This window comes from Carassius gibelio, chromosome A23 (genome assembly GCF_023724105.1).
Source record: "Carassius gibelio isolate Cgi1373 ecotype wild population from Czech Republic chromosome A23, carGib1.2-hapl.c, whole genome shotgun sequence".
In the NCBI taxonomy this organism is placed as follows: domain Eukaryota; kingdom Metazoa; phylum Chordata; class Actinopteri; order Cypriniformes; family Cyprinidae; genus Carassius; species Carassius gibelio.
In genome coordinates this window covers 15628943-15654793 of record NC_068393.1, presented here as the reverse complement: position 1 = coordinate 15654793, position 25851 = coordinate 15628943, and the positions used below count along the sequence as shown (strand labels likewise).

The following is a 25851-nucleotide window of genomic DNA, read 5'->3' as shown; positions in this document are numbered from 1 at the left end:
GCTTGATTTCTCTCAGGGTGCTGGGGTTGATGTGAACTGCTGGGATACCCAGCTCTCCCTGGAAAATCTCCAGGGTGGAATGTGATGCAGACCAGTCCAGGGCTGGCAACACCAGAGGACTGGAGGACGTCTGAAGGGCTGACTTGAATACAGTGAGAGAATGTTGAGAGAAATCTAGTTGTGCTATACCTTCAGAGAAAAAAAGAAGAAAAAAAATCTGAAAGCACATACCCACCTCTACATTCAAAAATGCACTGTCTTGCTTGTTGCCAAAAACTCCACCGTACATAGTGAAGTCCTCCATACTGAGCTATAAAGTGGGGAGAGCAGGCAAAAATTCTGTTATTTTAGTATCCTTGATACTTTTCAGCTTTGTTTTCATATTATGACTTAGTTTTTATTTTTACATTTTATTTTTTCATTTTAACTTTAAACTTGTAATATTTAAACATTTTTATTTTACTACAATTTATTTTTGTTGTATTAATAGTATTATTTCATATTATTACACTATTTATTAATATTATGAATTACCGTATTTTTCGGACTATAAGTTGCACCTGAGTATAAGTCGCATCAGTCCAAAAACACGTCATGATGAGGAAAAAAACATAAGTCGAATTTATATAGAACCAAGAACCAAGAGAAAACATTACCATCTACAGCCACGAGAGGGCGCTCTATGTTTTCAGTGGTAAACTACAGGAGCAATGAGCAGCATAGAGCGCCCTCTCGTGGCTGTAGACGGTAATGTTTTCTCTTGGTTCATTTCTCTTGGTTCAAGTCAAATTCATTTTGAAAAATAAGTCGCACCTGACTACAAGTCGCAGGACCAGCCAAACTATGAAAAAAAGTGCAACTTATAGTCCGGAAAATACGATAGGTTTTATTTTGATTTTCTCAATACTGAAAAATAAGAAATGCTGGTGTAGCAACAAACTAAAAGAAGTGTAGTTGTATTATAGTTGTTGAAAATGGTTTATAAGGTTTTAGTTGGAAAAAAAAACACTGATTCAGATCACATATACATTGTTAATATCTACCAATCACACTTGTTAGTCAATGTTTCAAAACTGTTTAATATTGCAATAAAGAAAAAGAAATCTTGCCAACCATCAAAATTATACAAGGGTAATGTAACACTGGTATGTCCAAGGGAAGATGGATGGGGAACTAAGAATGTGGCTCAGAGTCACACTATACTGACAAGTCCAGTAAATGGGAGAGTAAAAATATCTGTGAGAGGAGGAAACTACTTCACTAATAGTTCCACATTGTAAAATACATTCCTACTACACTGATCACATTGTAAAGCTTTTCACCAAGGTCTGAAATGAACTTTTCCATTAAAGGATAATATGTGGAATTGATTTCAAAGGGCATTGTTACCTTTATGAGGACATTTTTCTAAGAAACAGCACATCATTCATTGTTTCATACATTTCAAACAATATAAGTGGTCATATAACTAAATAATATTGTATTATGAGACTAATCAAAAGACAATTTTTTCGGCTGGTGCAACAAATTTTTGTGAGCGGTTGCACCGGTGCTCACTGGATCTCGGCCACCACATTGCGTTTGAAACAACCTTTTAAAAGAGAAATTCAAGCACTTTACAGTGACTTTCAAGCATTTCACACAACTGTTTCCAGCACTTTAAAGCTCTAAAATGATCCAGTTTGAATGTTATTTTTGATGGGATGAACAAAATATACTTTGTGGTAAACAAACACTTATGTAAAATTAAACAAATACATCATATCACAATTATAACCAGTAGACAGCAGCAGAGGAGCACTTATTGGCTTACTAGTCATTAATTTATGCTTTTTCTCTACATTTTGAAATTATAAAACTACTATTATAAAATATAAAATCATCAAGAAATCAGATTTTGTCAGAATTGTACACTTTTTTTGTGAATGAAGTAAGAAAAGTCACAAACTTTTCATCAATTTGCTACTAAATCGAACAATCACTGAACTCGGCCAGTTCCATATGCTAAAAGAATAATGGTACATTTAATAAGAGTGGAATATATACATTTTCTGTATAGAAAAAGTAGATTTTGCACCTGTTACTGTTGTTAATAAAAGTAAATTTTGTATGCATCTTAAGTCATTAGTGCTTTACGGTCAAATCTGTATAAACAATAAACCATAAAAGAACATGAAATGTTTTTAGTAACTACACTTATTAAAGCAAAAATAAAATAGTAATTTTAGGATTAAATGATCTTTATTTTGAACACCCCCAGCACTACCAAATCTGCTCCTGGGTCCATCATCTGTAGATCTTGGTGTCGCTGGTACCACTGCTCTCAAATGGAGCCCTGTGTGGGAGGCATTATTTCACCCAACATTTTAAAGATATGGGGCATTTTACCTTATCCTGCAGGAAGAGCAGCACATTGTGTGGAGCAACGGACAATGCAGATTTCAGATAAGACCCCAGCTGCCCTCCAGACACTGTCTGACCAGCTGCAGGTTGGGCCAGGTGTAGGTTGGACCTGTGTTGACAAAGATATCATTCAGTTTGCAACCCCCTCAACAGAATCAGGCTGACTGAAACCTTGTCCACTGTAATGAACCTCTACCAAACACTTCCCAATGTCACTGTCTGCCTGAACTTATAATAGAAGAGCATAGCAGTGTTCTGGAGCTAATAGAAATCAATCATAAAACCATATTTAAGAGACAAACATGTAACGTACCCATCACTGGTCCACATGAGCAGAGGCACTTGACCATAACAGCTATAAATCGAGCAGATGAATAATAAAACCGAGGTGAAGGCCATTGTTGAAACGCTCCTACACCGCATTACCACTTCCGTCATCCTCGGGAGAGTCACGTGATTGATAGATGATCATATGACTGATTTTTCTTCAATCATGTGATTCTCTTCTAACTCGATTCGTCCGTAGACCCTTCTCTAATCATTCACGTCTCCTGAGCAGTGCGCAGGCGCGAGATGCAGCGTCTGTCTATGGCCTGAACATCATATAAACTACATTTGCATTATTCGGTAGGCCAGCAAGAAAAAGAACATAGTCGCTGTAAAACATCCTCTATTTAGAACTTAGCCACATTGATTACAAATATGAAAAAAATTAACCTTTAGATTTAAGTTCAATTTGGAACTCTATCTATCTATCCGTCTATCTGTCTATCTGTCTGTCTGTCTGTCTGTCTGTCTGACGTCTGTCTGTCTGACATTTCTTAAGAGAGAAATGCTGCAATGATCCATTTTTCATTGTAAAACACATTTTTTACCAAAGTTTAATACTATCTTTGTAAGACAACATTAAAAAAAATAAAGCTTTTTAATACTCAAAGTAAAGTTGCATTTATCTCTAAACACATTTGGATGACGCTGTCATTTCAGGACCACTTTATTGGGCTTAAATATTGACAGACAGTCTCTGTCATATCGCATTTTAATCAAGCTTATTTTAATTATTAACAGATCATATATTATTATGAGCATGTTGATATATAAGTAAAAAAATCATTTGCGTTTGCAGAACACTAAAACAGCTCTTATCTTAATCATCACCGCGTTGATTCACGCATTATTGACAGAGGCTTCACCCACAGTGTTGTTGGCGGAGGGATATATGGTACTGTGACTGCGCCCTGTGCCATTCAGCTGGGAGATTGGGAAATGAAAGTGCCACCGAGCGTATTCAAATGTATTTAATCAGATTCCCCAGGACGTGGATTACCATTGATATTTTAAAAGCGTCTATATTTACGGCTGAATTGTAACTCTGGATTGATGACATTCATAGCAATATCGATCATCTCCGATTAGGGAGGTGCACTATATTATTTCGCGAATGTCTCCGCACCGCTGGAGCTTGTGCTGCGGTCAGGGCCATCTTTGGTTGTTCTCGCCGGTCTCACCACAGTCAGTTTGCAATTGTGATACGTAAAAAATTATTAGAGCGATAATTGTTCGCAAAGAGGTGTTTTTTGCCACTCATAGAACAATAGACTGGTCCTGCATAAATATTTTGTTTCATCAACACCGTTTTGCAGATTTTTTTGCAACGGAAATTTGGCTAAAGACGGGAGATCCACTGTAATACATCATGGATGAGGAATATGATGTTATCGTATTGGGCACCGGACTCACAGTGAGTAGCGCATTCGGGTCACTGAGGACTCGTTCGCTTCAGAAACAGATTTAGATGTTGCCGAGGGAGGCTCGGGTGCTTATAGATATGGCTGTACGAATAGATGCTTTGCGTTAGACTGAACCCGAAGGCCTATTGCTGACGCATCCTTTGGACCAGTTCTGTATGTGTGTGGAGTGAGCCAGCATTTCTCGCAATTTCTGCTTGAATACGAGCACAGTTCATCCTAAATCTACCTTCCCCCGAATGTTCAAAGTCGCCGAGGCTGCATCATTATATTGACATGAAAGTGGTTATTAAAAAGTAATGAGAGATGCTTCCCTCAGTGTCTGGTTCTAAGGAGTGGCATCAGGTATCCCGTGCGTCGAAATAGGCGCAAATGTGTATTTATTGCGGATATTTTGCCTTTTATGGTTTGCTAACGTACACGCTTTATTGTACTTAAGTGATGTTTAGTTCATTGTTTGCCTGTATTCATTTTTGTTATTGTTATTCATTTATTATTTAACAGACGTGGGAGCTTGACATTGCGTAAATACATGCAAAACATGTATTGTAAATAATAATAATAACGTAAAAAGCCGAAGTGCTTTTATGAAACGTTTCCTCTGTTTTCCTCATGGAGGATAGTGGATGATCTGGGCTGCGGCTCATGATGTGGGCTGGGTGTAGCGATATCCGAATCGTGAAGAATTGTTCTTGTGAGTCGGATCTTTTCAGTGAATAAATCAAATAGTAGACATTTTAGAAATTAGTATTATAGTATTGTTTCGTCTAAATGTAAATTATATTTTGGTTCTAATTTTTTTTAAACGTCATGGATGTAACAAACGGAATTTGAACACAACAATTACAATAAACGCAATTGTTAATCAAACTTCAAAACACTAAATCGGCCACGCCAGGATGTCTGAATGACGTAGACGAATCAGAATAATTCGTTTTCGAAGCGCTTCATTACAATTAGAACTGTTCAAAAGAACCGATTCGCAGGAATGATTCGGACTTTCCATCACTAGTTGGGTGGGGTGACTCGCATCCATCCCAGTGTTTAACACGGAAGTCAAGGCAATGGATAGATACCCGCTGCCATGTCAACAGATATTGAAATATATTAAAAAATTGAAATGTATGTCTATGACGGATTATTTCAACTAAATGATTTTTGTATGTATAGGAATGTATTCTCTCTGGGATCATGTCTGTTAATGGGAAGAAAGTTTTGCATATGGACAGAAATCCATATTATGGTGGTGAAAGTTCCTCCATCACACCCCTGGAGGAGGTGAGGATAATTCACATTTCCCACTGTCACTACTCCAATCTCATGTCTGCTTGGTATTCCACACGTTTACTGTAATTATATCATTGCAATGAATAATAAAATATTAATAAAAAATGTTGCCATTTGTATTTAACAATTTGTATTTAACAAATTAATACTTTATTTTAATATCAATGTTTATATTAATATAAAATCTGTTTTTAATGTACATATATTTTATTTATCCTTGTTTTTAATGCATGCAAGTACATTTTAAATGCTTTTCTTTCAGCTCTATAAGAGATTTGGGATTTCGGACAGCCCACCAGAGTCAATGGGCCGGGGAAGAGACTGGAATGTGGACCTTATTCCTAAATTCTTAATGGCTAATGGTAAAAATACTGTTTGCTGGTCAATCAAAAACATGATTGTTGGTGTGATAATATTGCTCAAAACATGTTTTTGGATTAGACTGTTGTCAATTAAGTCATACAATTATGTAATTTCATAAAATTGCAAATAATGATATACCACATGATTTTGTCACTATCTTCTTTAAGGTCAGTTAGTTAAGATGCTTCTATACACTGAAGTGACCAGATACCTTGACTTCAAAGTGGTCGAGGGAAGCTTTGTGTATAAAGGAGGAAAAATCTACAAAGTGCCCTCTACTGAGACAGAGGCACTGGCTTCAAGTAAGTCCAGCTAGCGATTTAATTGTCTCTAGAATTAAATCAAGAATGACTGTTTTTGATGAACATGCAGATTGATTTAGTTGACACGTAACATGTGTTGCTTAGACCTAATGGGAATGTTTGAGAAGAGACGCTTCCGCAAGTTCCTAGTTTTTGTGGCCAACTTTGATGAGAATGATCCCAAGACTTTTGAGGGCGTCGATCCCAAACTCACAACAATGGGAGAAGTGTACAAGAAGTTTGACTTGGGACAGGATGTCATCGACTTCACGGGACATGCCCTGGCCCTCTACAGGACAGACGAGTAAGTGTCGCTAGTGTTACAAAACCCTATAAAGTCCTAAAGAATCTATATTGCTCTCATCTTAAAACGAATTAATGGAATGTAAGGCAATACAGTACAGGAAAAATCTTTGTTTTATATATTTAAGTGTTTATTTAAGTATATATGGATATCATATCAATTACAACATGTCTCTTTAAAGGTTTTGTCAAAATGAGTTTTTTCTTATGGATCAAGCCTGAAATCTCCACTTCAGTGGCACTTACATCAAAATATCTGATTTTGTTCCTATCCATATTCTGAATTTTTTACAGAAGGGTTCATTCATTTATCATTTGCCTGATTTATATAACATTGTATTCCTACATGTACAAGCATATTGAATTAAAAAATTTTATGTACTTCTTTTTCCCTGATTTATAGAGTGATGAAAATATATATCTCTTCTTAACTCTAATATGTAAACAAAATGAAACAATAATTTTGAAACTGGCTTTATCCAATGTTCAGATATTTGTTGTGGAAATGTATGCAAATTGATGCATATTTTAGTTAGATAATGCCTCATTTGAATATTTAATTTTATTTCAGAAACCTTGTAATACAAAACAATCATATTAATGTACCGTGATTAATCAGCTTGGGAAAGTACGCTTGCTTGCCTTAATGTCAATAAATGGCAACAAATTATTTTGGATTGGTAATAAATGTTATTAATTGAATTGAATTCCTCCTAGTTACCTAGAGCAGCCGTGTCTGGAGACCATCAATAGGATCAAACTCTACAGTGAGTCTCTGGCACGCTACGGGAAGAGCCCATACCTTTACCCTCTGTACGGACTGGGGGAGCTCCCTCAAGGGTTTGCTAGGTCAGCGTCTCCTCCCACACATGTGTTTAGTGTCATTGTAAAGTCGTTGTGTCAGAAATATGGTATTTTTTCTTGGGGAATTTACAGGTTAAGTGCAATTTATGGAGGAACCTACATGCTGAACAAACCAGTGGATGAGATAGTGATGGAGGGAGGACACGTGGTGGGCGTGAAATCAGAGGGAGAGGTGAACTTTTCACACAAGTGCTGTTTGCAGTGTGATATACCTTCAAATTAATAATTAAATATTCATAATTTATAATAATAATAATAATAAATTAAACTGATTTATTTCAAAGTGACAATGCATGGACTTTATATTTGGTTTATTTAATCAACCATGCATTAAATAAGATTAAATAGGTGGCTTTCATGCATAGGTTTATGCATAAGACCTGGTGTTGTCTTCTGATTTGGTGCAATCATCCAGGTTGCCCGCTGCAAGCAGCTCATCTGTGATCCTAGCTACATCCCGGACCGTGTGCACAAAGCCGGCCAGGTGATCCGGGTCATCTGCGTCCTCAGCCATCCCATTAAAAACACTAATGATGCCAATTCCTGCCAGATCATCATCCCTCAGAACCAGGTTAACCGCAAATCAGGTTAGTGACAATATATCAACTTCAGAATATTTGCAGGATAAACCTACACTATAACAGTGTGTATATGTAAGTAAACGTTAGCATGTGTGCGTCTGTACTTGTGTGCAGTCACCACTAGAGGGCGCTGCTTGCTTGCATTTCAGAAATGAGCTGAGCTGAAATAATGAAAAGTTCATGCACATTTTGTTTTGTTTTTGCCTGTAGATATCTATGTTTGCATGATCTCCTACGCCCATAATGTGGCAGCTCAAGGGAAATACATTGCCATTGCAAGCACCACTGTGGAGACCTCTGATCCTGAAGCTGAAATTGAACCTGCTCTGGAACTCCTTGAGCCCATTGACCAAAAGTCAGTTTACGCTCTTTTTGTATGCCTTTTGTTTTTTGGGTCTTTTTTTTTTTTTTTTTTTGTGAAGAATGTTAGTGACTTAAATAGAAGCAGTAATATTCCGTTCGACTGCACAACTGCGAGTGTAATACTGCTTTTATGCAATAGTTTTGGAAATAATAGTTCATATCTGTTAATAATTGTCAATATCAAAAAGATAAGAAAAATGACCATTTAGTATTAGGTATAAAATAAAACATTCACTCTTTACTATAGACAAACCCCATAACTCTTTATACTTTGGTCTGGAACACTGCTTTGCCAGCTAAATTCTTGGACTACAGATAATATTTATATTAAAACATCAATCATAAATGGAATGCAATTTTTTTATTATTATTTTGCCATTTCTACAGGTTTGTGGCCATCAGTGATATGTATGAACCCAGAGATGATGGTACAGAGAGCCAGGTCAGCTTCCCTCAGTTATTTTAATATTATTTCTATATTACTGTAGTATTTACTAACATCTTGAATTAGCTTCTATACTTTTAGCTTTCATTCAGTTTTATTTTAGTTGTAATTTGACTATGTGCTTTTGTCATTTTTATTAGAATTTTAAATATTTCTATTTAACTTAGTAATTTTGATTTAGTAAGTTTAGTACTTAAAGTTTCATTTTGCTTTGGTTTCATCATAGTTTTTTAGTTTCTGTTTTTAAGCGAATATTTATTTAATTTATTTCAGTTAACACAAACTATTTGAATAGTTTTAGTTAACAATAACAACACTGGCTTCACAGTTCTTTCTTTCAACAAGGCACTGCCGGGCATCAATCACAAAACATAACCGCTATCCTTGTTTCCATGTTTCCAGATTTTTGCATCACGGTCCTACGATGCCACCACTCATTTCGAAACGACATGTAACGACATCAAGGACATCTACAAGCGCATGACAGGCAGCGACTTCGACTTTGAGAACATGAAGCGTAAACAGAACGACGTCTTCGGCGAGGACGAGCAGTGAGGGGTGGAGAAGTGACGGAGGAGTGGAGAGGCAATGATCAGGTGGAGGGAGAGATGAGGCTGCGTTCAAAGGATTGACAACGCTTTAAATCTCTTTCAACCAGCCTTATCTTTATCCTTATCTGCTCATTCCCTCAACACTCCTCCGGTGTCTCTGTTCGGATACTTACAGTTCAGCACACAGACACACAAATGCTCTATTGCTCACATTCCACAACTCTGCACTACAAAGTGGGCTCACACCAACATGCTATTTTAGATTCATACACAAGCAGTATGCATCGTTTGCGCAAAATATCCTGCTGAAGTGAAACACGTCTCTTTCTGTTCTCTGAAAATCATCTTTGACTGAAGCCCACAGATGTGAACGATTCCTCGAATACTGAAGGTGATTTAAAACAATTTCTCATCAACTTTGGTGAACTGTCCTCAGAATGTTAGTTTAGCATACTGCCGTCACTTTTTCATGTGAACACTACAGCAGCTTTCCTGTACTTTGGGAAAGTGTCACTGAGCAAAATAGTACGATTATGAAACGCTCTCAATTAAAAACTAGTGTTTGACACCTGGAAAAGGATGTAATATGATATCGACAATATTTAAAACACAGAAGTCGTACAAAAATAAATCGGACTTTGCTAGATCCAGCAATCAAAACCTGAACTGACGGTCTTATAAGTCTCATATCATTGCATTTTCTAATCATGATCCTTCTGCTCTATCACTTTAAAGGTATTTAGTTCTTTTTTATGATTATTATTGGAGACAACTAAATTGAATGAGATGTATAATATGCAGTATAGAAGTGAATTGTAAGCCATTAACTTGTAGCTAACATTACAGTCTTTGTGCTAACTTAAAAACATTGTATGGCCTCACAATGATCTGTCGACCTTATTCTACATTCCTCATCCTCCTGCTATCATTCTTGTTTGTAGTAAAAAAAAAAAAAAAAAAACAATACAGACAGCTGGTATTGAATGCAGATGTGAGCAAAAATGCATAATGAGTCGATCGCTTACGGGAAATGAGTCTTAATAAGAACGTGGAAGCAATTTTCACTCCCACAGCTGCAGAAGTAAATGATAATGTGAATTTAATGAGTATCAGATCCTTTGGTATTCAATAGTAGCCATATCTGTTGGTAATCTGGCTTTTGTAAACCAGGCTGACTAAATATATTCATGCTCTTAACTTTGAATTGTGATGAACACTATGCCTCTCCCTGTGTACTGTAAAGATTCTCACTCTTCATGCAACTAAACCACATCTTCGATTTCTATTTTATCAGTGATTGACACATGCAGTCTCTGCATTTACACTTGGCTGTTAGAAACCACAAGACAAACTTAGTATTGAACTATGACTGGTCATTTTCACCATTACTTATATCCCTATTCATGCTTGTTTTTGTTTTCAAATGAATTGATCTGCCATCAATAGTTATAGTGGACTCTAGTCTGGACCAGATGATAATGGTGTGCTGTCTGAACTCTTACTGTACAGCTTTCAGTGTAGAATATACAAGCATTGTCATGTTTTCCATACTCGCCTTTGCTGAGAAAAAGCCTTTGACTCGAGTTCCCTCCCTCCCTCCTTTCCTCTTTATTTTAAATGGAAAACAAGGAGTGTGACAGTTTCATTACATTCTTGAATTTTATTGGGCCAAATTCACTTATGGCCTTATTGATTCATGTAGAAGCATACAGGTCTTGAACTCTTTCCTTAGTGCACAAATTAGATGGATTAATGATAACTGGAATCAAGTAGAATAACGCTGCATTGCTCTATTTGTTATCTTTTGCACCTCTCCAGCATATTGTTGCATATGTTTGGATTAACTGTTTTGTACTGTATTTATTTTCATTTTGTCTTTCATTTTCAATGTTGAAACAACTAAACATCTTTAAAAAACTGACACACAAACCCGACAATTTTAAGTTGTGAATTTCATCTCGTGTTTGAGCAGTCTTGTGCAACAAAAATAAAAATGGATAAAATGAAACTCAGTCTTTCTTGGGTTACGCTTGATTATTGGTACATGATAAAGGATTTCCTCTCTTAACAGGACAAAGTATTCAATACTCTACTAATATACAATATTATATAATCACTTTTCACTCAATTCTCATAAATATATTATTTTAAAGCGAAGAATATACTGTATATATATATATATTTAAGTATATTCAAATAGAAAACTATTATTTTAAGTTGTAATGATATTTCACAATATTACTGTTTTTTCTGTATTTTTGATCAAATAAATGCAGGCTTGATGAGCAGAAGAACATTAAAAATAGTAATGTTTACAAACTTTTGGTCTGGTCTGTACTGTATATACATATATATATATATATATATATATATATATATATATATATATATACACACACATACACACACACACACACACATATTTATGCAAACTAACTGGCAGAAAGAAAAGATTTTTTGATTACTGTGATTTTTTTATCATCTTATCCCAAAAAGAATATTAAACATTAATTGTATTAAATAGTCAATTTACTGATAAAAAAATGCACTGATTACTACCATTCAGAAGTTCAGCGAGATTTTATGTTTTTGAAAGAAAGCTCTTTATTCAAAACTACAATAAATACAGTAATTTGTTTTAATAAAGTTAGAATTTAAAATAACCGTTTTCTATTTTAATACATTTTAAAAATGCAAGGCCATTACTCCTATTAGTCTTCAGGGAATTTTTTTGTTTGTTTGTTTGTTTTTTTACAGGATTCTTGGATGAATAAGTAGTTCAATTTCATTTATTTGAAATATAAATATTTTGTGACATTGTAAATATTTTGACTATTACTTTTCATCAGTTGAATGCATACTTGCAGAATATAAGTGTTGATTTCTTCAGTAAACAAATCTTACTGACCACAAACCCTTGAATTATATTGTACGATTATATTAAAATGCAAATATTTGGATCAGTCAATGCTTCTGAAACATCCTTCAGTTCATCACAGCTCATGTTTATTCTTAGGCTCTCCCCCATCAAATGTTTTTGCACTGTCAAATAGCAAAAGATTCAAGTTCCAGTGTCTTTTCTGTACCTTTTGTAACTGTAGAAGTGGAGACGTGATGTGAAGGTTTTCTACTGGCGATCCACAACATAGCTCTCATAGGACTGGCCCAGAAGTCTCTCTATGTACATCCATCTTTGGCACTACCCTGAGCTGAGTTACGCTTCCTGGGTGAGTCTTTAATTCTTGTCTTGTAGAGTGACAGGAAAATGCTCATCTTCTTTCTTTAGCAAAGCCCACAGCCAGTGAAGCATTCTTATTTGTTTGTGCATGATGGAAACCATCTTGATCCCTTGAAACCCTTATGACCTCCATATGACTATGTTGAAACTGGCCTGGAAAGAAATACCCATACAAATCCTCCATTTGAAATTATTTGGGATGGTTGTAGTGATGGAAGAGAATGAGGAACTGCACACCAACCCCGAGCTCAATCCAACAGCTGTGGTGCTCTTTAACCGTGTAGCTCCACAGATACTCTCTGATTGGTGGACAGCATCTCAGTTTCTTTCCCATCCACTTCTACTTGTACTGAGTCCAGAGTTAATGTGATCATAACACCACCTTTGGCAGCAAATGATGGAATTCCTGGCAAAGAAGGTACGAGTACAATTCTCCAGCCCCCCTTTTGAAGGAGTCAGCATTAGATGCCCATCCACAAAGATGAACATAGGCCGGCTGTATCGGAGCACTGGATCAGTGCGTTCTCTTAAAGTGACAGTCTTTATATAAAACGAACAAACAACAAAGAAATCACTCACTGCTCTTGATTAAAAAGCGTTTATAAATTTTAATAAAGAATATACAGACCAATATGCAATGCTGTTTTACATTTGATTATCCAATTTCTGTACTTAAAAACTAGACCTGCTTAAAAAAAGAAAAATCGGAAAATCACTGTTTATTGTTTGTATCTTTACTCTATTGTATTTATTTGTGCTGTTGCTTGTAGTTGTAGTTGTTTGGTCTAGATCTCACATTAAAACAGAATCAAAGTTATTCATGAAAGGAATGGAAATGGAACTAAATGTCAATACTGTACAAGGCCACTGGAGGATTTTAGATGTTAGCTTTTACACACAATTCACTGCTGTGCCAATATATTACCACATCTGTAAAAACAAACAAAAAGCTTAATATGGAAAAGAATGTGTCTCTGCCACTTTAACTTTAAGGCACACTTTTTTTTTAACGAAACTGCTGTGTGACATAGGTTTATCAAAAATCCAGAAGGAATGCAATGAGAAATTCATACAGAATGCCATACAGAATACCTTGTGGGAATCTTTATTACAACTTTTTAAGATTCCAGGGTAACGCATAATAAAAATTACTAACAACACAAAAAAGACTTGTGATTACTAAAAGGATTGTAAACAGATGTTATATACCACCCTTCCATTTGACTTATGCATCCAAATACAATATAAAAACGCTCTGTAAGTAGATAGACACCACATATGATTCTAAGAATGAAATACCATTCAACTGGTACAGAAATTGTGTGCTTCTTCAGTATAGGCCCCTACAGGTATGTGCGTTTTTGCATGTAATGTGACCAGGCAAATTCTTAGTGTTTATTTCGCCCAAATTATCATCGGTCACTCAAGACAAACTTCACATTTTACTTATCAGAGGAAAATGTCACAGAACGATACATTTATGAAAAATTATGAATATTAATGCTATAACAAGTACAGGTACCTGGAGGGACTGTGTGTGCGTCAAAATGCGCACATCCAAAAGGAACAACAGTAAGCAGGATGAAAATGACAGTACGGATAGTCAAATATAATGCCACGATAATGCCATGAGAGAGATGGATGCTCATTTAGATTGGAAAAGTTACCTTCCGATAGCTTATAATAAGAAATGAGTTTAGATCAAGTGCAGGTGTTTGTGGGTTTCAAAGGGAGCTCTTTTTACGTGTACATACTGAACATTTCGCAGAGTCTCGCCACGATTGTGGGGGTACAGAAAAATGCAATCCAGTAACCCGTGACTGCATATAGGACTGTTACATTTTAGTCGTTACATAATTATGTCTAAAATTTATTTGGATATAGAAATCTCAAATTGAAGAAGTTTTTGGACAGGCTCCCATGAACATACTAATATATTAACAAATTGTGAGGAGTAAAGTGGCTTGAGAATGCTCATGTGTGATATTGTGATGACTCATATAGATTGATTGATTTGGTTGCTGTCCATGGTGCTGTTAACCGAATCATCTTCTGATTCCTATACTTTATCAATGCATAAATCGTAATTATTGCCCAAATCTTTTAACACGATATTAAATTAATCAAATAACAGATATTCACTTTCAAACAATGGGGATTTTCCCTGTTCTAACTAAACATTTTAGTTGCAATATCATTTCAGCTTATAACATTGTCAATGCAACCATCTTATCAACAAAGTAAAAACATGGGCTTCTTGATTTTCACTGTTTAGTTTTAAAAACTAATGTAGAATCCAAAAGTCTGAGAGTCCTATTATGAAAACAAAATTGTTTTGCATTTTCTAATTTAATACAAAATTAATATCATTTGTAAAGAAAATGTATATTATCAACAAAATTTGAATAAAGTATAAAAATGTATACTTTCAGAATGTCTTATGTCTTTTTTTAGAATGTGGTTTTTCCCCCAGCTATGGTATCAGACTTTTAGATCCCACTTGTGTGTTTGTAAGACTTGATAATCTTAATGGAAACATACTTATGTCCTCCCACCTTGTTATTCATTTAAACAATCTGTGTGTAGATTGTGCAAAAATGGCGAATTTAAGATTTTTTTTGTGATTACTGATGTTCAGGTACAGTCTGTAGTGCTTCTTCTGTCTTTCTTGCAATATTCACATTCTGTAATGCAAACAAGAAATCCCTTTTAGAAACTGATCAGCGATTAAAATTCTTCACTCCGTAGGATTTTATGACTTACTGGGGGTCTGTCCCTGTGCGTGTTCACTGCTTGGATGTTTAAATAGAAGGACTCCACTTTGCATCCTGCAAGGAGAGCATAAAAGAACACAACACACTTACATATTATGTGTCGCACTTTTCATGAATAATGTAATGAGGGACAATCCTGTAGTATCCAGGGTTGCATCCAATCAACTAAATACCACTCCAACAGATTAAATCAGAATTATAATGTTATGTTGTGGTTTTAATTCATATAGTAATGAAGGTGGTACTGACCTAAATGCTGCTACAGTAGCTACTTTTCATGCTGGGTTCATTTGATCATAATTCTTTCTCTAATATATCTACAGAGTAGTTCTCTAAGACTGAAAACAATAAGAGATTTCCATACTTTTAAAAGACATCAGGACCCCACATTAACCATGGAACAAGCCATGTTTGAAATAAAACCATAACTATGCCTACTCACCGTACGCTAATGGAGTCAATTTGAGAACAGTATGCAGAGGACACTTTAGATATGGTAGATCATCTGTGGAGAAATCAGAGATGTATAAATTAGATGAAAGATGCTATTACAGTGACAAAGTGTGTTCCATAGTCATTGACAGCAATTGCTGGCTGTTTCTTGTTTAGACCTGCACTCTTGTCCAGAAAGTAGGCCAGTAGACAACGCATGACTGCCTGGTGGCAGATGACCAGTACATTCTCTTGTCTCTCAAGCTCCATTATGACTGGCTCCAGACGGTGCACCAGGTCTTCATACGACTGCAGAACACAGAACAGGGCAAAACTCAAAAAGGTCAAAAGTTTGTAAAAACAGTAATATCGTGCAATTTAAAATAGCAAATTTTAACCAGCTATTACTCCAATCTTCATATTCATATCTTAATATTTTGATTTGATACGGTACTATTAATTACTGTTGGTGCTCAATTTTAAGTAATGGTTCTTATTATTAGCATTGTTAAAAATAATTTGTTTTGGATTCTTTAATAAAAAAGCATTTATTTGAAATAGAAATATTTTGCAACATTGTAAATGTCTTTACTGTCACTTTTGATCATTTAGTGCATACTTGCTGAATAAACGTATTACTTGATTCATTTTATTAAAATCTTCTTATTGACCAACAATAGGATCGTGTGACCCTCAAGACTGAAAACTGAAAACTCAACTTCGCCATCAAAGGAATACATTTACATTTTAAATGTATATAAAACTAAAAAAACAAACAATTATTTTAGATTGTAATAATATTTCACCATATTACTGTATTTTTGATCAAATAAATGCAGCCTTGACAAGTAGAAGAAATTAAATTAATGATCCCCAAATTTTGACAGGCAGTGTACTTTCCCACATAAACTCATTTTAACACTGTTGTGTTGTGTACAAGACTCACTTCACCCTTTGGATATCGGTAACGGTACTTGTCCTGGTCTCTTAAGGCAAACTCTTCTGGATGGGTTGCCTGAATCTCCTCGTACATCATCTCCTCACATACCCCCTTAAAATGTGCAACTGAGTTCAACGGTTTTTCTTGACATTTGTATTACACATGCATAACATCAATACAGAGCGTGACTAGCTTACCGCATCGATTTCATTCAGTGCCTTCCACTGTTCATACGGTACGCCCAGTGCTTCTGCTGTCTGTATGGTCCTCTTCATGTGGCTGGTCCACACCTTCAGGTCCTTGATGGACTGACCCCTGATAAACTCTGCAAGGGCCTTAGCGTACTAAGCAACAAGACAGACACAAGTCTAATCTATATCTGTGTGTTCAAGGAAGATTCAAATCACAGAAAGGCATGGCTTTGTATGCTAGAATTAAGGCTACATCCACAATCCGGTTAAATCTGAAAGTGTCTAATTTCTTTATGTTTTGGCCTTTCGTCTATACTGAGACAGCATTTTTATTCTGCAAAAATTGAGCTTTTGAAGATGCTCTCCCAAAAAAAACACTGTTTTTGTTTGGAATGTGGACTGTGAAAACCAAGGTTTCGAAAACAGTTTTCGCCCTCAACAAGTGTAAACTATTCCACTTTGACAAAGATTTTACGTTTAGTTTAGGATCTAAATAACCTTTAGTCCCTGTGAAGAGAGGCCTGAGTCTCCGCCGATTCTTCCCAGCAGGTTGAGCTCACTTTCTCCATGGCGGCTCAGATAGATGGATCGTGGTGTGACGTGGATGTTCATGAGGTAGTACACTATACGACTCTGAATGTGATCCTGGACATGGTTCACGAGGTACCTGGATCCCACGTTAAAGATCTTAATGAAGGAGAGGTGCCTATGAAACAGATGCAGAGACAGAGGATTGGAATTGATGCATCATCTTACATTTGAGAATTCAGCAGCAGGGTACCTGTCCTTTTCCTCATCCAGGGGGACATAGGACAATTTGTAACAATCAATACGCTTCAGAAAGTCCACCAGTGCTTCTTCTTTATCGTAGTTTTCATAATCTGGGCTGCTCAGCTTCACTTGCTGTCAAAAAACACGGAAATAATAATAAACAAAAGCCATCTCATTCTAAAGTACTGTATGTTCAAAACTATTTTAATAGTCTAACATCACAAATAGTTTAATAAAATAAAATCTTACCATTATATTTTCCTCAATGATTTCTAGGTCATCACAAACCGACTCAATGAAAAATACCTGGACATAAAACATTTTTATGAAAGGAAATAGTTTTATAAATTATTAAATGACAGCAATTTAAGTGATTTCAAAATGATTTTTTTTTCAATGCATCACAAAATACTAAATTGCTGTTGTTACCCTGTAGCCAAGCACATTGACACAATCAGTTCGATATCTCAATCAAACTCTGAATCTTGGAGCACAACAATCTCTTCTAGTACTTACAATATGTTTGATAAAATAACTTGGAAAGTTATAGTCTTAAAAAAAAACATCCCATCAATCATCACATCGATACATAAAGCAGTCTGTTGAATAAGCAAAAACCTGCACCTGCCTTATAGCCCCTCTCCTTGGCAAAACTGATAATGACTCCTCTTCTCTCCCTTGTAGTATTGGTGGCATCAAATACCTGTGAAGTGTATTTGTCAGAGACTGATTTGCCTCAATGATTGGTTGACTCCTCAATAAGAATGCTGGGAGTCCCAGACTAAACTGGTAAATTCTCAGTTGTATTGGATGTAAAGTCAGGTTCAGATTCATATAGTATCTTGACTATTTTAATTCATAGCTTGGACAAACAAGAAGAATTGTTATTCATTACATTCTTGACTCACTGCAACTTGTCCCTGCTCCTTAGTGAAGTAATTGGCAATGTCCTTAAGAGCATTTGTGGCACAGGCTCTGAACACATAATACACATATGCACTGAACAAATTACACAATACATAGATATGCACACGAGACAGGTTTCATAATCAAATAACAGTTTATTTAGAAGGTATATACAATCATTCTTAATGTATTGTACCTGCGGATTTTCATGGCCTCTTCATTGTCAGGACGAAAAAATTCATAGTTCTTATAAGTCTGCACAACTTCCCTTCGATACTGACCCAAATTAAAGACTTTACATGAATAAAAACAAAACGCACACACAAAAAATTTGTTAGCAGATATTTCTACATATATTTCCACACTAAATGTATAGAGTTTTATTTAAAATTAAATAATGCTGAAAAAATGTATAGGTTTGTTTTATACATACACACATGCACATACAGTATTTATGCATATATACCACAAACATAAACAAATCCAAATACTTGCTGATCATTAATTTCACATACACTCACCTTGAGTTGGGACTCCAATCCAATTTAGATATCGGGTTAACTTTTTGGAGATGTAGGTTTTTCCCCTGGCTGGCAGACCAACCATCACAATCATTGTGGGACAGTTTGTAAACTGGGGTCGTGAGGCTGTGGACCAGTAGAAAACATTGACATTAAAGTTTGAACAATGTTTAATCACTTGAAGATGTTGGAGTAGGAGATTATATATTCATTCACAAAATAATGCCTATGCAAAATTAATCTGATAGTCTGTTACATTTGAGAGAATTGAGGAAAAACTAAGCGGTACAAGGCGGTGGCTGCCGGATTAACTTCTAAGAACATACAGGACTTCTTCACTGAAAACAGCACATCTTCATCATCAGTTTATAAATTCTATACTGATTTGTAATGAGACAGCAGGGTTACTCAAATGGCTTGGATTCCACAGAGTATGAAAACTACTGAAAGACCATCCCACAGTAACCAAGGAATCACATGAGTCTTGAAGCCAGCTCAAGTACTTAATATTCTTGATCATCCCGTTGCCACAACAGAAGAAACAATACTCTCAAAAACACAAATTGGTGCAACTTCAAGAGGCAATGAAATGTAGACAAAAGAAGCAGGCAGGTCTGAAGTTCACAACACCCATGTTGATCGTCTACAAGAGATTAACCCTCATAGTGCCCAAGAATTTTAGAGGAGAGGGAATAAGCAAATATAGATAGGAAATGCAGGTGAATTAAGTTAGACCCTCACTTACAGCCTCTCCTCTGGCCTAGAGAACTGCCCATCCCTGGCACCCATATCTTGAGCAGTGGTGTCTGTGTGAGCTCCTTCTGCTCCGTGGACATGTCTTTAGGACCTGCACAGCTGATTGTGTGTTTAGGAACTGAGAACACATGGCTGGGATCCCATCAACCCTGTTCCTGCTCAGGTCACCTGACTGAGGCGGGAAGAGTTGGGAGGAGAGACAGGGTTGGTGGAGAGACAGAATCCTGGCTGCCAATGGGTAATTTACTTAGTTAACCCTTTGGAGGATTTGAGCTTCATTGTGGCTTCATGACAAAAAATATAAAATTTCTTAAACAAAAAGAAACATTTAAAACATTATGTACAAATATTTTACTTCATGTATATATTTTAGACCAGCAGCGTCCTAATTTGAATGTATGCACTGTGTTTAGTTGCAAATTTGTAAAATACAATGAAATTATATATTTTTTTTTTAATTGGCCTATATATTTTATAGCCTATATAATTATACGTATTTACTATATAACTATATAAAATAGTTAAGTCCAATTGACTCTTAAGACTAAGAACAACAGACGCATATACATGCAGACATGCAAAATGCATATACAATAAACAATAAACAGAATGTTGATGCTAAAAGTTATTATTTATGCACTGAAATTTTTTGTTTAGGAATAATTTTCACAAATAAGCTAATTAAAATTAAACAGCAAAATAACTTTGAATTAAACATGAAATTTTGAATTAGAAAAACTGAAACCGTATTTTCTTGTAAATAAAACATTGTCCTATGCATGCCAGGCACTAGTTGGCGATGTCACTATGTAAAGGAACACTGTAGTCTACAAATGTATAAACATAAGCTGCGTCCAAAAGCCTAGTCAGCTGCCTCGCTTTGTAGGCAGCTTTTTTTGTACTAAGGCACCTCATGAAAGTGATTTCGGACAGGCTTCTGAGGCAGCGTAATGGTTTAATTATATCTACAACAAAATAGAACGAGTTTTGGTGATAACTAAACAAATATTTAATTACTATAATATTGATTTCTCGCTAGAAATAAGTGCAAAAGCTGTCAGAAATATACATTTCAGAGGCCATCTTTATTGTTTAGCTCAACAATCACGGAATGGAACGCACAGGATTGTGGGATATCAAAGGCAGCGAAGTATATCTAGGGTTGGAGACCCTATACAGTAAATAAACTGTCAGATTATCTTCAGATTAAAAGGGGAAAGAACCAATATAGCTGTTCATGACCCATTTATCATCCCACAGCTGTGAAGTAGAGCACAATGAGGCCAGGTACAGAAGCAGCTTGATCAGGACTGTAAATAAGATTAGCAAGTCTGCAGACAGACTTACGTACTGTCTGATTCTGCATGTGCCTGATTTCAGATTGCTCCCTGATCCAGGTGTCCTTTGATATCACGGCCTTAATAATGTAACATATCCTCTGTAGAAGGCCTGTGCTGTACAGTTGCTAGAGGGGAATAGTGCACATGATTTAAGATAGAGTGCTGTGATGTGGTGATACCATAATTCGGTAAGCGTGCACAATATATGTTGCAGGGCTGCCAGCTGCAAGCATTCAGCTTGAGACACTCAACTGACACCATTCTAACACCACATGTCCATTTTCTCATACATTGGAAAGTACCTTTGAGCGACAGCCAGAGCACCCACAGTTTAATCTGATATTTTGCCAACCTCTCCAGTGTGTAGAAGTGTTTGCACTCTGGAGAGCATCAAAGTGTCTATTTACAACATGTTTTTGTATACAGCGTTGAGCAAAGTAGCCAATCACAGACACATTTGTTGATTTCTTGAAAACTTCTGATTGGTTATTGTCTTCAAGATAGTTGGAATTTAGTCAAAGCTCACACGCCTTTTTCTGCACGCTTGCAAATCCTCTTATTAATATTAGAATTTTTATATCAAAATGCTTTTGCAATTATTTAGATAAATAATTCTCTCACTGTGCATTGCAATAATAACATACAAAAAAAATTTAGTTAAATAGTTCTATTTTCTGATGTATCATCTGCAGTTTATGCTACTTTAATTACTGTACTGTATTATTGTGAATTATTGTGCTAAGAGTTATGAAAATGTACACCTTATTTGTGAAATTAGTACCAAAGTGAATAAAAAAATAAGAATTCCAAGTTTAACTCAAAATCAAACCAAGCGAAATTGACCGTGGATCATTCAAAACTCTCCATGGGAAATTGCCCTTTGTAAAAACAACTGCTCTGACAAGATATCTATCTATACAGCAGTGTGTGTGACCACATTCATCCACGCAGACAAGCACAGACGAAGCACAACCAAAACTTTGCTCTTTCGCGAGACGCATGCACTTTCATTTCTAAGCGCTAGCGGGTTAGTTAAACTTAATGTCACCAAAAAAAGACTCACAAAAATGTCTCACTCAAAAAAAAACATTATTCCATGATACAGATTAAAGATTGTGAAACATCTGCAAACTAATAATTCTTTAACCTTTCTCAGAATTTATTTTTTAAGCATCTCAGTTCCCAAGTTCCCAGTTCTCAAGTTCACACAGTCAAAGATATATTGTAAAGTAACCACTCTGTAGAGGTGAACACCATTTATATCTTAACGTTGAACAATATATCTGTTGTTGTGTCATTCAAATGTTTATTTTTTTTATGAAGTGTACTTTGAAGTTTTCAAGTGTTTATATTTATTTGTAGAACAATTAAGGGTCTTCATGTTCTGGTTTGTGTGTTTCCTGTTAACAATAGTTCACAGTAATCAGGAAGCTGTCGTACAAGCAAGCAGGTGTAGTGTGCACTCACTGCTGTTCCCCTTTGAGTGTGATGTCCGACACCTTCGCCCTGAGACTTCCTGGATGTCACACACAACGCCCATGACCACATGTGTTGCGTGTGCTCCTTATTAGCTCAAATAAACAAGTTACTCATTTTTTTTTACTGGTTCTAGCTCTACGTAGCAAACTGTTCAACCAAATGTCACTAATACACCGGCCAAAATACAAATTATCAACATAAAAAAGCTTTGCCTTATTCTGACAGCTTATGCGGTGTGTAAACTTTATCAGTTCTATCTAGCCTATCTGTTGCCTGTTTCACACTCATCCATCAGTTGTTGTCACCAGGGTTTGAAATTAACACCTGCAAACCCGCAAAATTAGGGTAAAAATCAGCTGTGGCCGGAAACGCTGTCAAATAACTAGTCAATGTGGCGTGTTACTTCTCGTAAATTATGTTCACTCATTAATTTCTTGGGGAAGTTCATGTTAAGTGAATTGACATACAGCCAAGTATGGTGACCCAAACTCAGAATTTGTGCTCTGCATTTAAGCCATCCAAAGTGCACACACACAGCAGTGAACACACACACACACACTGTGAACACACACCCGGAGAAGTGGTTAGCCATTTATGCTGCGGCGCCCGGGGAGCAGTTGGAGGATCGGTGCCTTGCTCAAGCAAGGACACCTTAGTCATGGTATTGCCAGTCTGACACTCAAACCCACAACGCTAGGGTTAGGAGTCAAAGTAAGCCAAATCAGCCAAGAATTAGCGCAAATACTGAACTTGTGAGACATTGTGACATTATCGAGTAACGTTAGGCCTATATTACAAAACCCAAACCAAACACCTACAGAGTGCATGCATCTTTCACTGTAAGATTCAGTCTATTATGCATTATAAGAATGCTCACTTAATTCAAGATAAATTATATATTTAAGTTATATCGTTTCATAAAGTAAATCAATATCACACGAAGAGTGCCATTTTTTCTTTAAATCAGCATGGTTACAAATGTAATATTGATTTTATACAACAATAAACAATAAGTGTATATCAAGAGACTTTTCTTAGACACCATATTAGCTGTTTTTGCCAAAAAATAATAATAATTCCAAACACAGTCACAATGCTGCTTGCATCTCTAAGGAACATGATGATGTTTAGTTCCTGAATTAATTAAACGAGTTAATTTATCTTGAGGCCACGAGTTAACTTATCTTGAGGCCACGAGTTAACTATAATCTTGAGGCCACGAGTTAACTAATCTTGAGGCCACGAGTTAACTAATCTTTAGGCCACGAGTTAACTAATCTTGAGGCCACGAGTTAACTAATCTTGAGGCCACGAGTTAACTAATCTTGAGGCCACGAGTTAACTAATCTTGAGGCCACGAGTTAACTAATCTTGAGGCCACGAGTTAACTAATCTTTAGGCCACGAGTTAACTAATCTTGAGGCCACGAGTTAACTAATCTTGAGGCCACGAGTTAACTAATCTTGAGGCCACGAGTTAACTAATCTTGAGGCCACGAGTTAACTAATCTTGAGGCCACTAGTTAACTAATCTTGAGGCCACGATATAACTAATCTTGAGGCCACGAGTTAGTTGTATATTTTTTTTTTGACAAAATGGGACCAGAGGGGCTCCGTACCTGACTGCTCAAAAACAGTGTTAATTTAATTAAGGACGTTATTACTGATGAACATGTTCATCAGGTGAAGGCTTTTTTTGTGTCAACGATGACAAAGCAGGGCTGCTAACTCTCACATTTTTTGCGTGAGACAAACATGCATTGATTATCACGCCGAAGACAAACATGCAGATCAACCGTTTTTGTTATGAATTGTATCCCATTTTCCGTTATTATGTATAGCCTAATACAATTAGTGTAGTACCGAAGGTTAAATGGAGAAAAGGGTTTTAAATTCAATGCAAAGAGGCGTATTAATTAATGCAAGAAAATACTGAATTTAACCCAAGAAAAGTAAGTACAGTAGGCCTATTCATGTGAATTGATAGTGAATCAAGACATCGAAATTGATTAATGGTCATCAGCATCGTATCAAATTCTTTCTATTTTTTACCCTCTTGTAGAAACACTATTGTGACAAAACATATATTTAATGTAGTCTCTCATTCACCACTATAGAAGTTTACCCAACTATGACAACTTCCGCTAGAAAATATGAAAGGGTATGTAACTATGTAAAATATGTACCTACTTTCAAGATAAATTAGTTTTTTAATGAAATAAAATGCATACATGAGTATATAGTAAAGTATATATTTTTTTATTTAATTTTACATATAGTAAAAAGAACATGTTCTGAAACACACAAAAAGTAAATTAAATTCACAAGTAAAGTAAATTAAATTATATTATTATGAAATAAATAAATATATATATATATTAGTTTTTTTGATGATTTTTGATGATTTAAAATGATTTTTGAATGGTCACTTTGTTAAATCCAGCATAGACAGCCTCAAGCAGCTGGTTTATTTCCGGGTTTAACATGTTGTTGTTTTTTGGCTAATATAAGTTATGAATGGCCAGTAACTTAAAATGTATGAGCCAAATTGGCTGGTGAGTGAAAAAGTTAGTTTCAATCTCTGGTTGTCACACTTTGAACTCACCGGCACTGTCACAACGCGTTCGTCTGTGGAACTCCTTCGCAAATGTGTCCATCTTTAGGGAAAACTCGCAGATAACCGTAAATATCAATCCCTAACTTGTGCGGTGTGATGTATTTCAGATGCTCATTTTAATGTAGCTAACTAAACAGGAGAAGCTTGTGCGTTCTCTTCCCTATCATCCCCCACCCTGATGACACATAGACATATGATCTGTGCCGCCTGGCCCTGTCCTTTAATGTCTGCCAGACCAAGAGTTGACATTCTCAGCAAGCACAGGCTACTCACAACAGCAGCAAAGGTTATGTTTCTGACCTTTAACCTTTATGTTTTCCACAGACCATTTACCACTTTATATAACCACAGGCATTTAGGTTTCATGCATTATCAACCACTAGTTTATGTCAATTTCATGTTTAAGTTTGTCAATATAAGATATTGTTAGGTTTGATCATGTGGAGTTATTTTAATAAGAAAGATAAGTTCTACAGCATGACAATAGTATCTGCTAGAATATTTTTATTGATGCACCATTTCAACCCTCTGAAGCAAGAGGTAATGACATTCATGAACATCACTGAGGACTGTTATAATTGTTTCTCCATAAGTAAACAACAACAGTGACAGCAATGAGCATTTCCTCAGTATTTATTGCTTTGACAATAAACTTGATCTTAGATTATCAATGATCC

At 35.9% G+C, this 25851-nt stretch overlaps 3 protein-coding genes across 8 annotated transcripts in view; 1 reads left to right on the top strand and 2 right to left on the bottom strand.

Annotated features, from left to right (window-relative positions):
* The window catches only part of LOC127944330 (V-type proton ATPase subunit S1-like), a 4193-nt gene extending 1284 nt beyond the window's left edge, over nt 1-2909 (bottom strand). Inside the window, exons 1-4 of the mRNA XM_052540211.1 lie at nt 2717-2909; nt 2389-2512; nt 236-310; nt 3-142 (exon numbers count right to left, since the gene is read on the bottom strand). Coding sequence (XP_052396171.1) covers nt 3-142; nt 236-310; nt 2389-2512; nt 2717-2841 — 464 coding nt within the window. The 5' untranslated portion in view covers nt 2842-2909. The remainder of the gene's footprint in view (nt 1-2; nt 143-235; nt 311-2388; nt 2513-2716) is intronic.
* Nucleotides 2910-3861: 952 nt separating this feature from the next.
* Nucleotides 3862-11222, top strand: LOC127944226 (rab GDP dissociation inhibitor alpha). Its single transcript, XM_052540091.1, has 11 exons — nt 3862-4144; nt 5322-5429; nt 5701-5800; nt 5969-6103; nt 6209-6407; nt 7124-7255; nt 7343-7442; nt 7686-7857; nt 8062-8206; nt 8602-8656; nt 9062-11222. The coding sequence occupies exons 1-11, from the start codon at nt 4100-4102 to the stop codon at nt 9212-9214; spliced, it is 1344 nt and encodes a 447-aa protein (XP_052396051.1). The 5' UTR covers nt 3862-4099; the 3' UTR covers nt 9215-11222.
* A 2303-nt stretch (nt 11223-13525) lies between these two features.
* LOC127944223 (6-phosphofructo-2-kinase/fructose-2,6-bisphosphatase-like) lies at nt 13526-25350 on the bottom strand. 6 transcript variants are annotated; one of them, XM_052540082.1, is made up of 14 exons: nt 25163-25350; nt 18984-19109; nt 18659-18755; nt 18465-18531; nt 18185-18259; nt 17806-17862; nt 17567-17688; nt 17284-17491; nt 16792-16938; nt 16601-16705; nt 15834-15963; nt 15665-15727; nt 15212-15276; nt 13526-15132 (listed from the first exon to the last, which is right to left on the bottom strand). In XM_052540082.1, exons 1-14 carry the CDS (start codon nt 25212-25214, stop codon nt 15073-15075), a joined length of 1374 nt encoding a protein of 457 aa, XP_052396042.1. In that variant the 5' UTR covers nt 25215-25350; the 3' UTR covers nt 13526-15072. The 6 variants fall into 6 exon arrangements, with proteins under 6 accessions (XP_052396042.1, XP_052396041.1, XP_052396045.1 ...); XM_052540081.1 differs by lacking the exon at nt 25163-25350 and adding an exon at nt 19729-19919; XM_052540085.1 differs by lacking the exon at nt 25163-25350 and having other exon boundaries at nt 18181-18259; nt 18984-19030.
* Between the last annotated feature and the right edge of the window lie 501 nt (nt 25351-25851).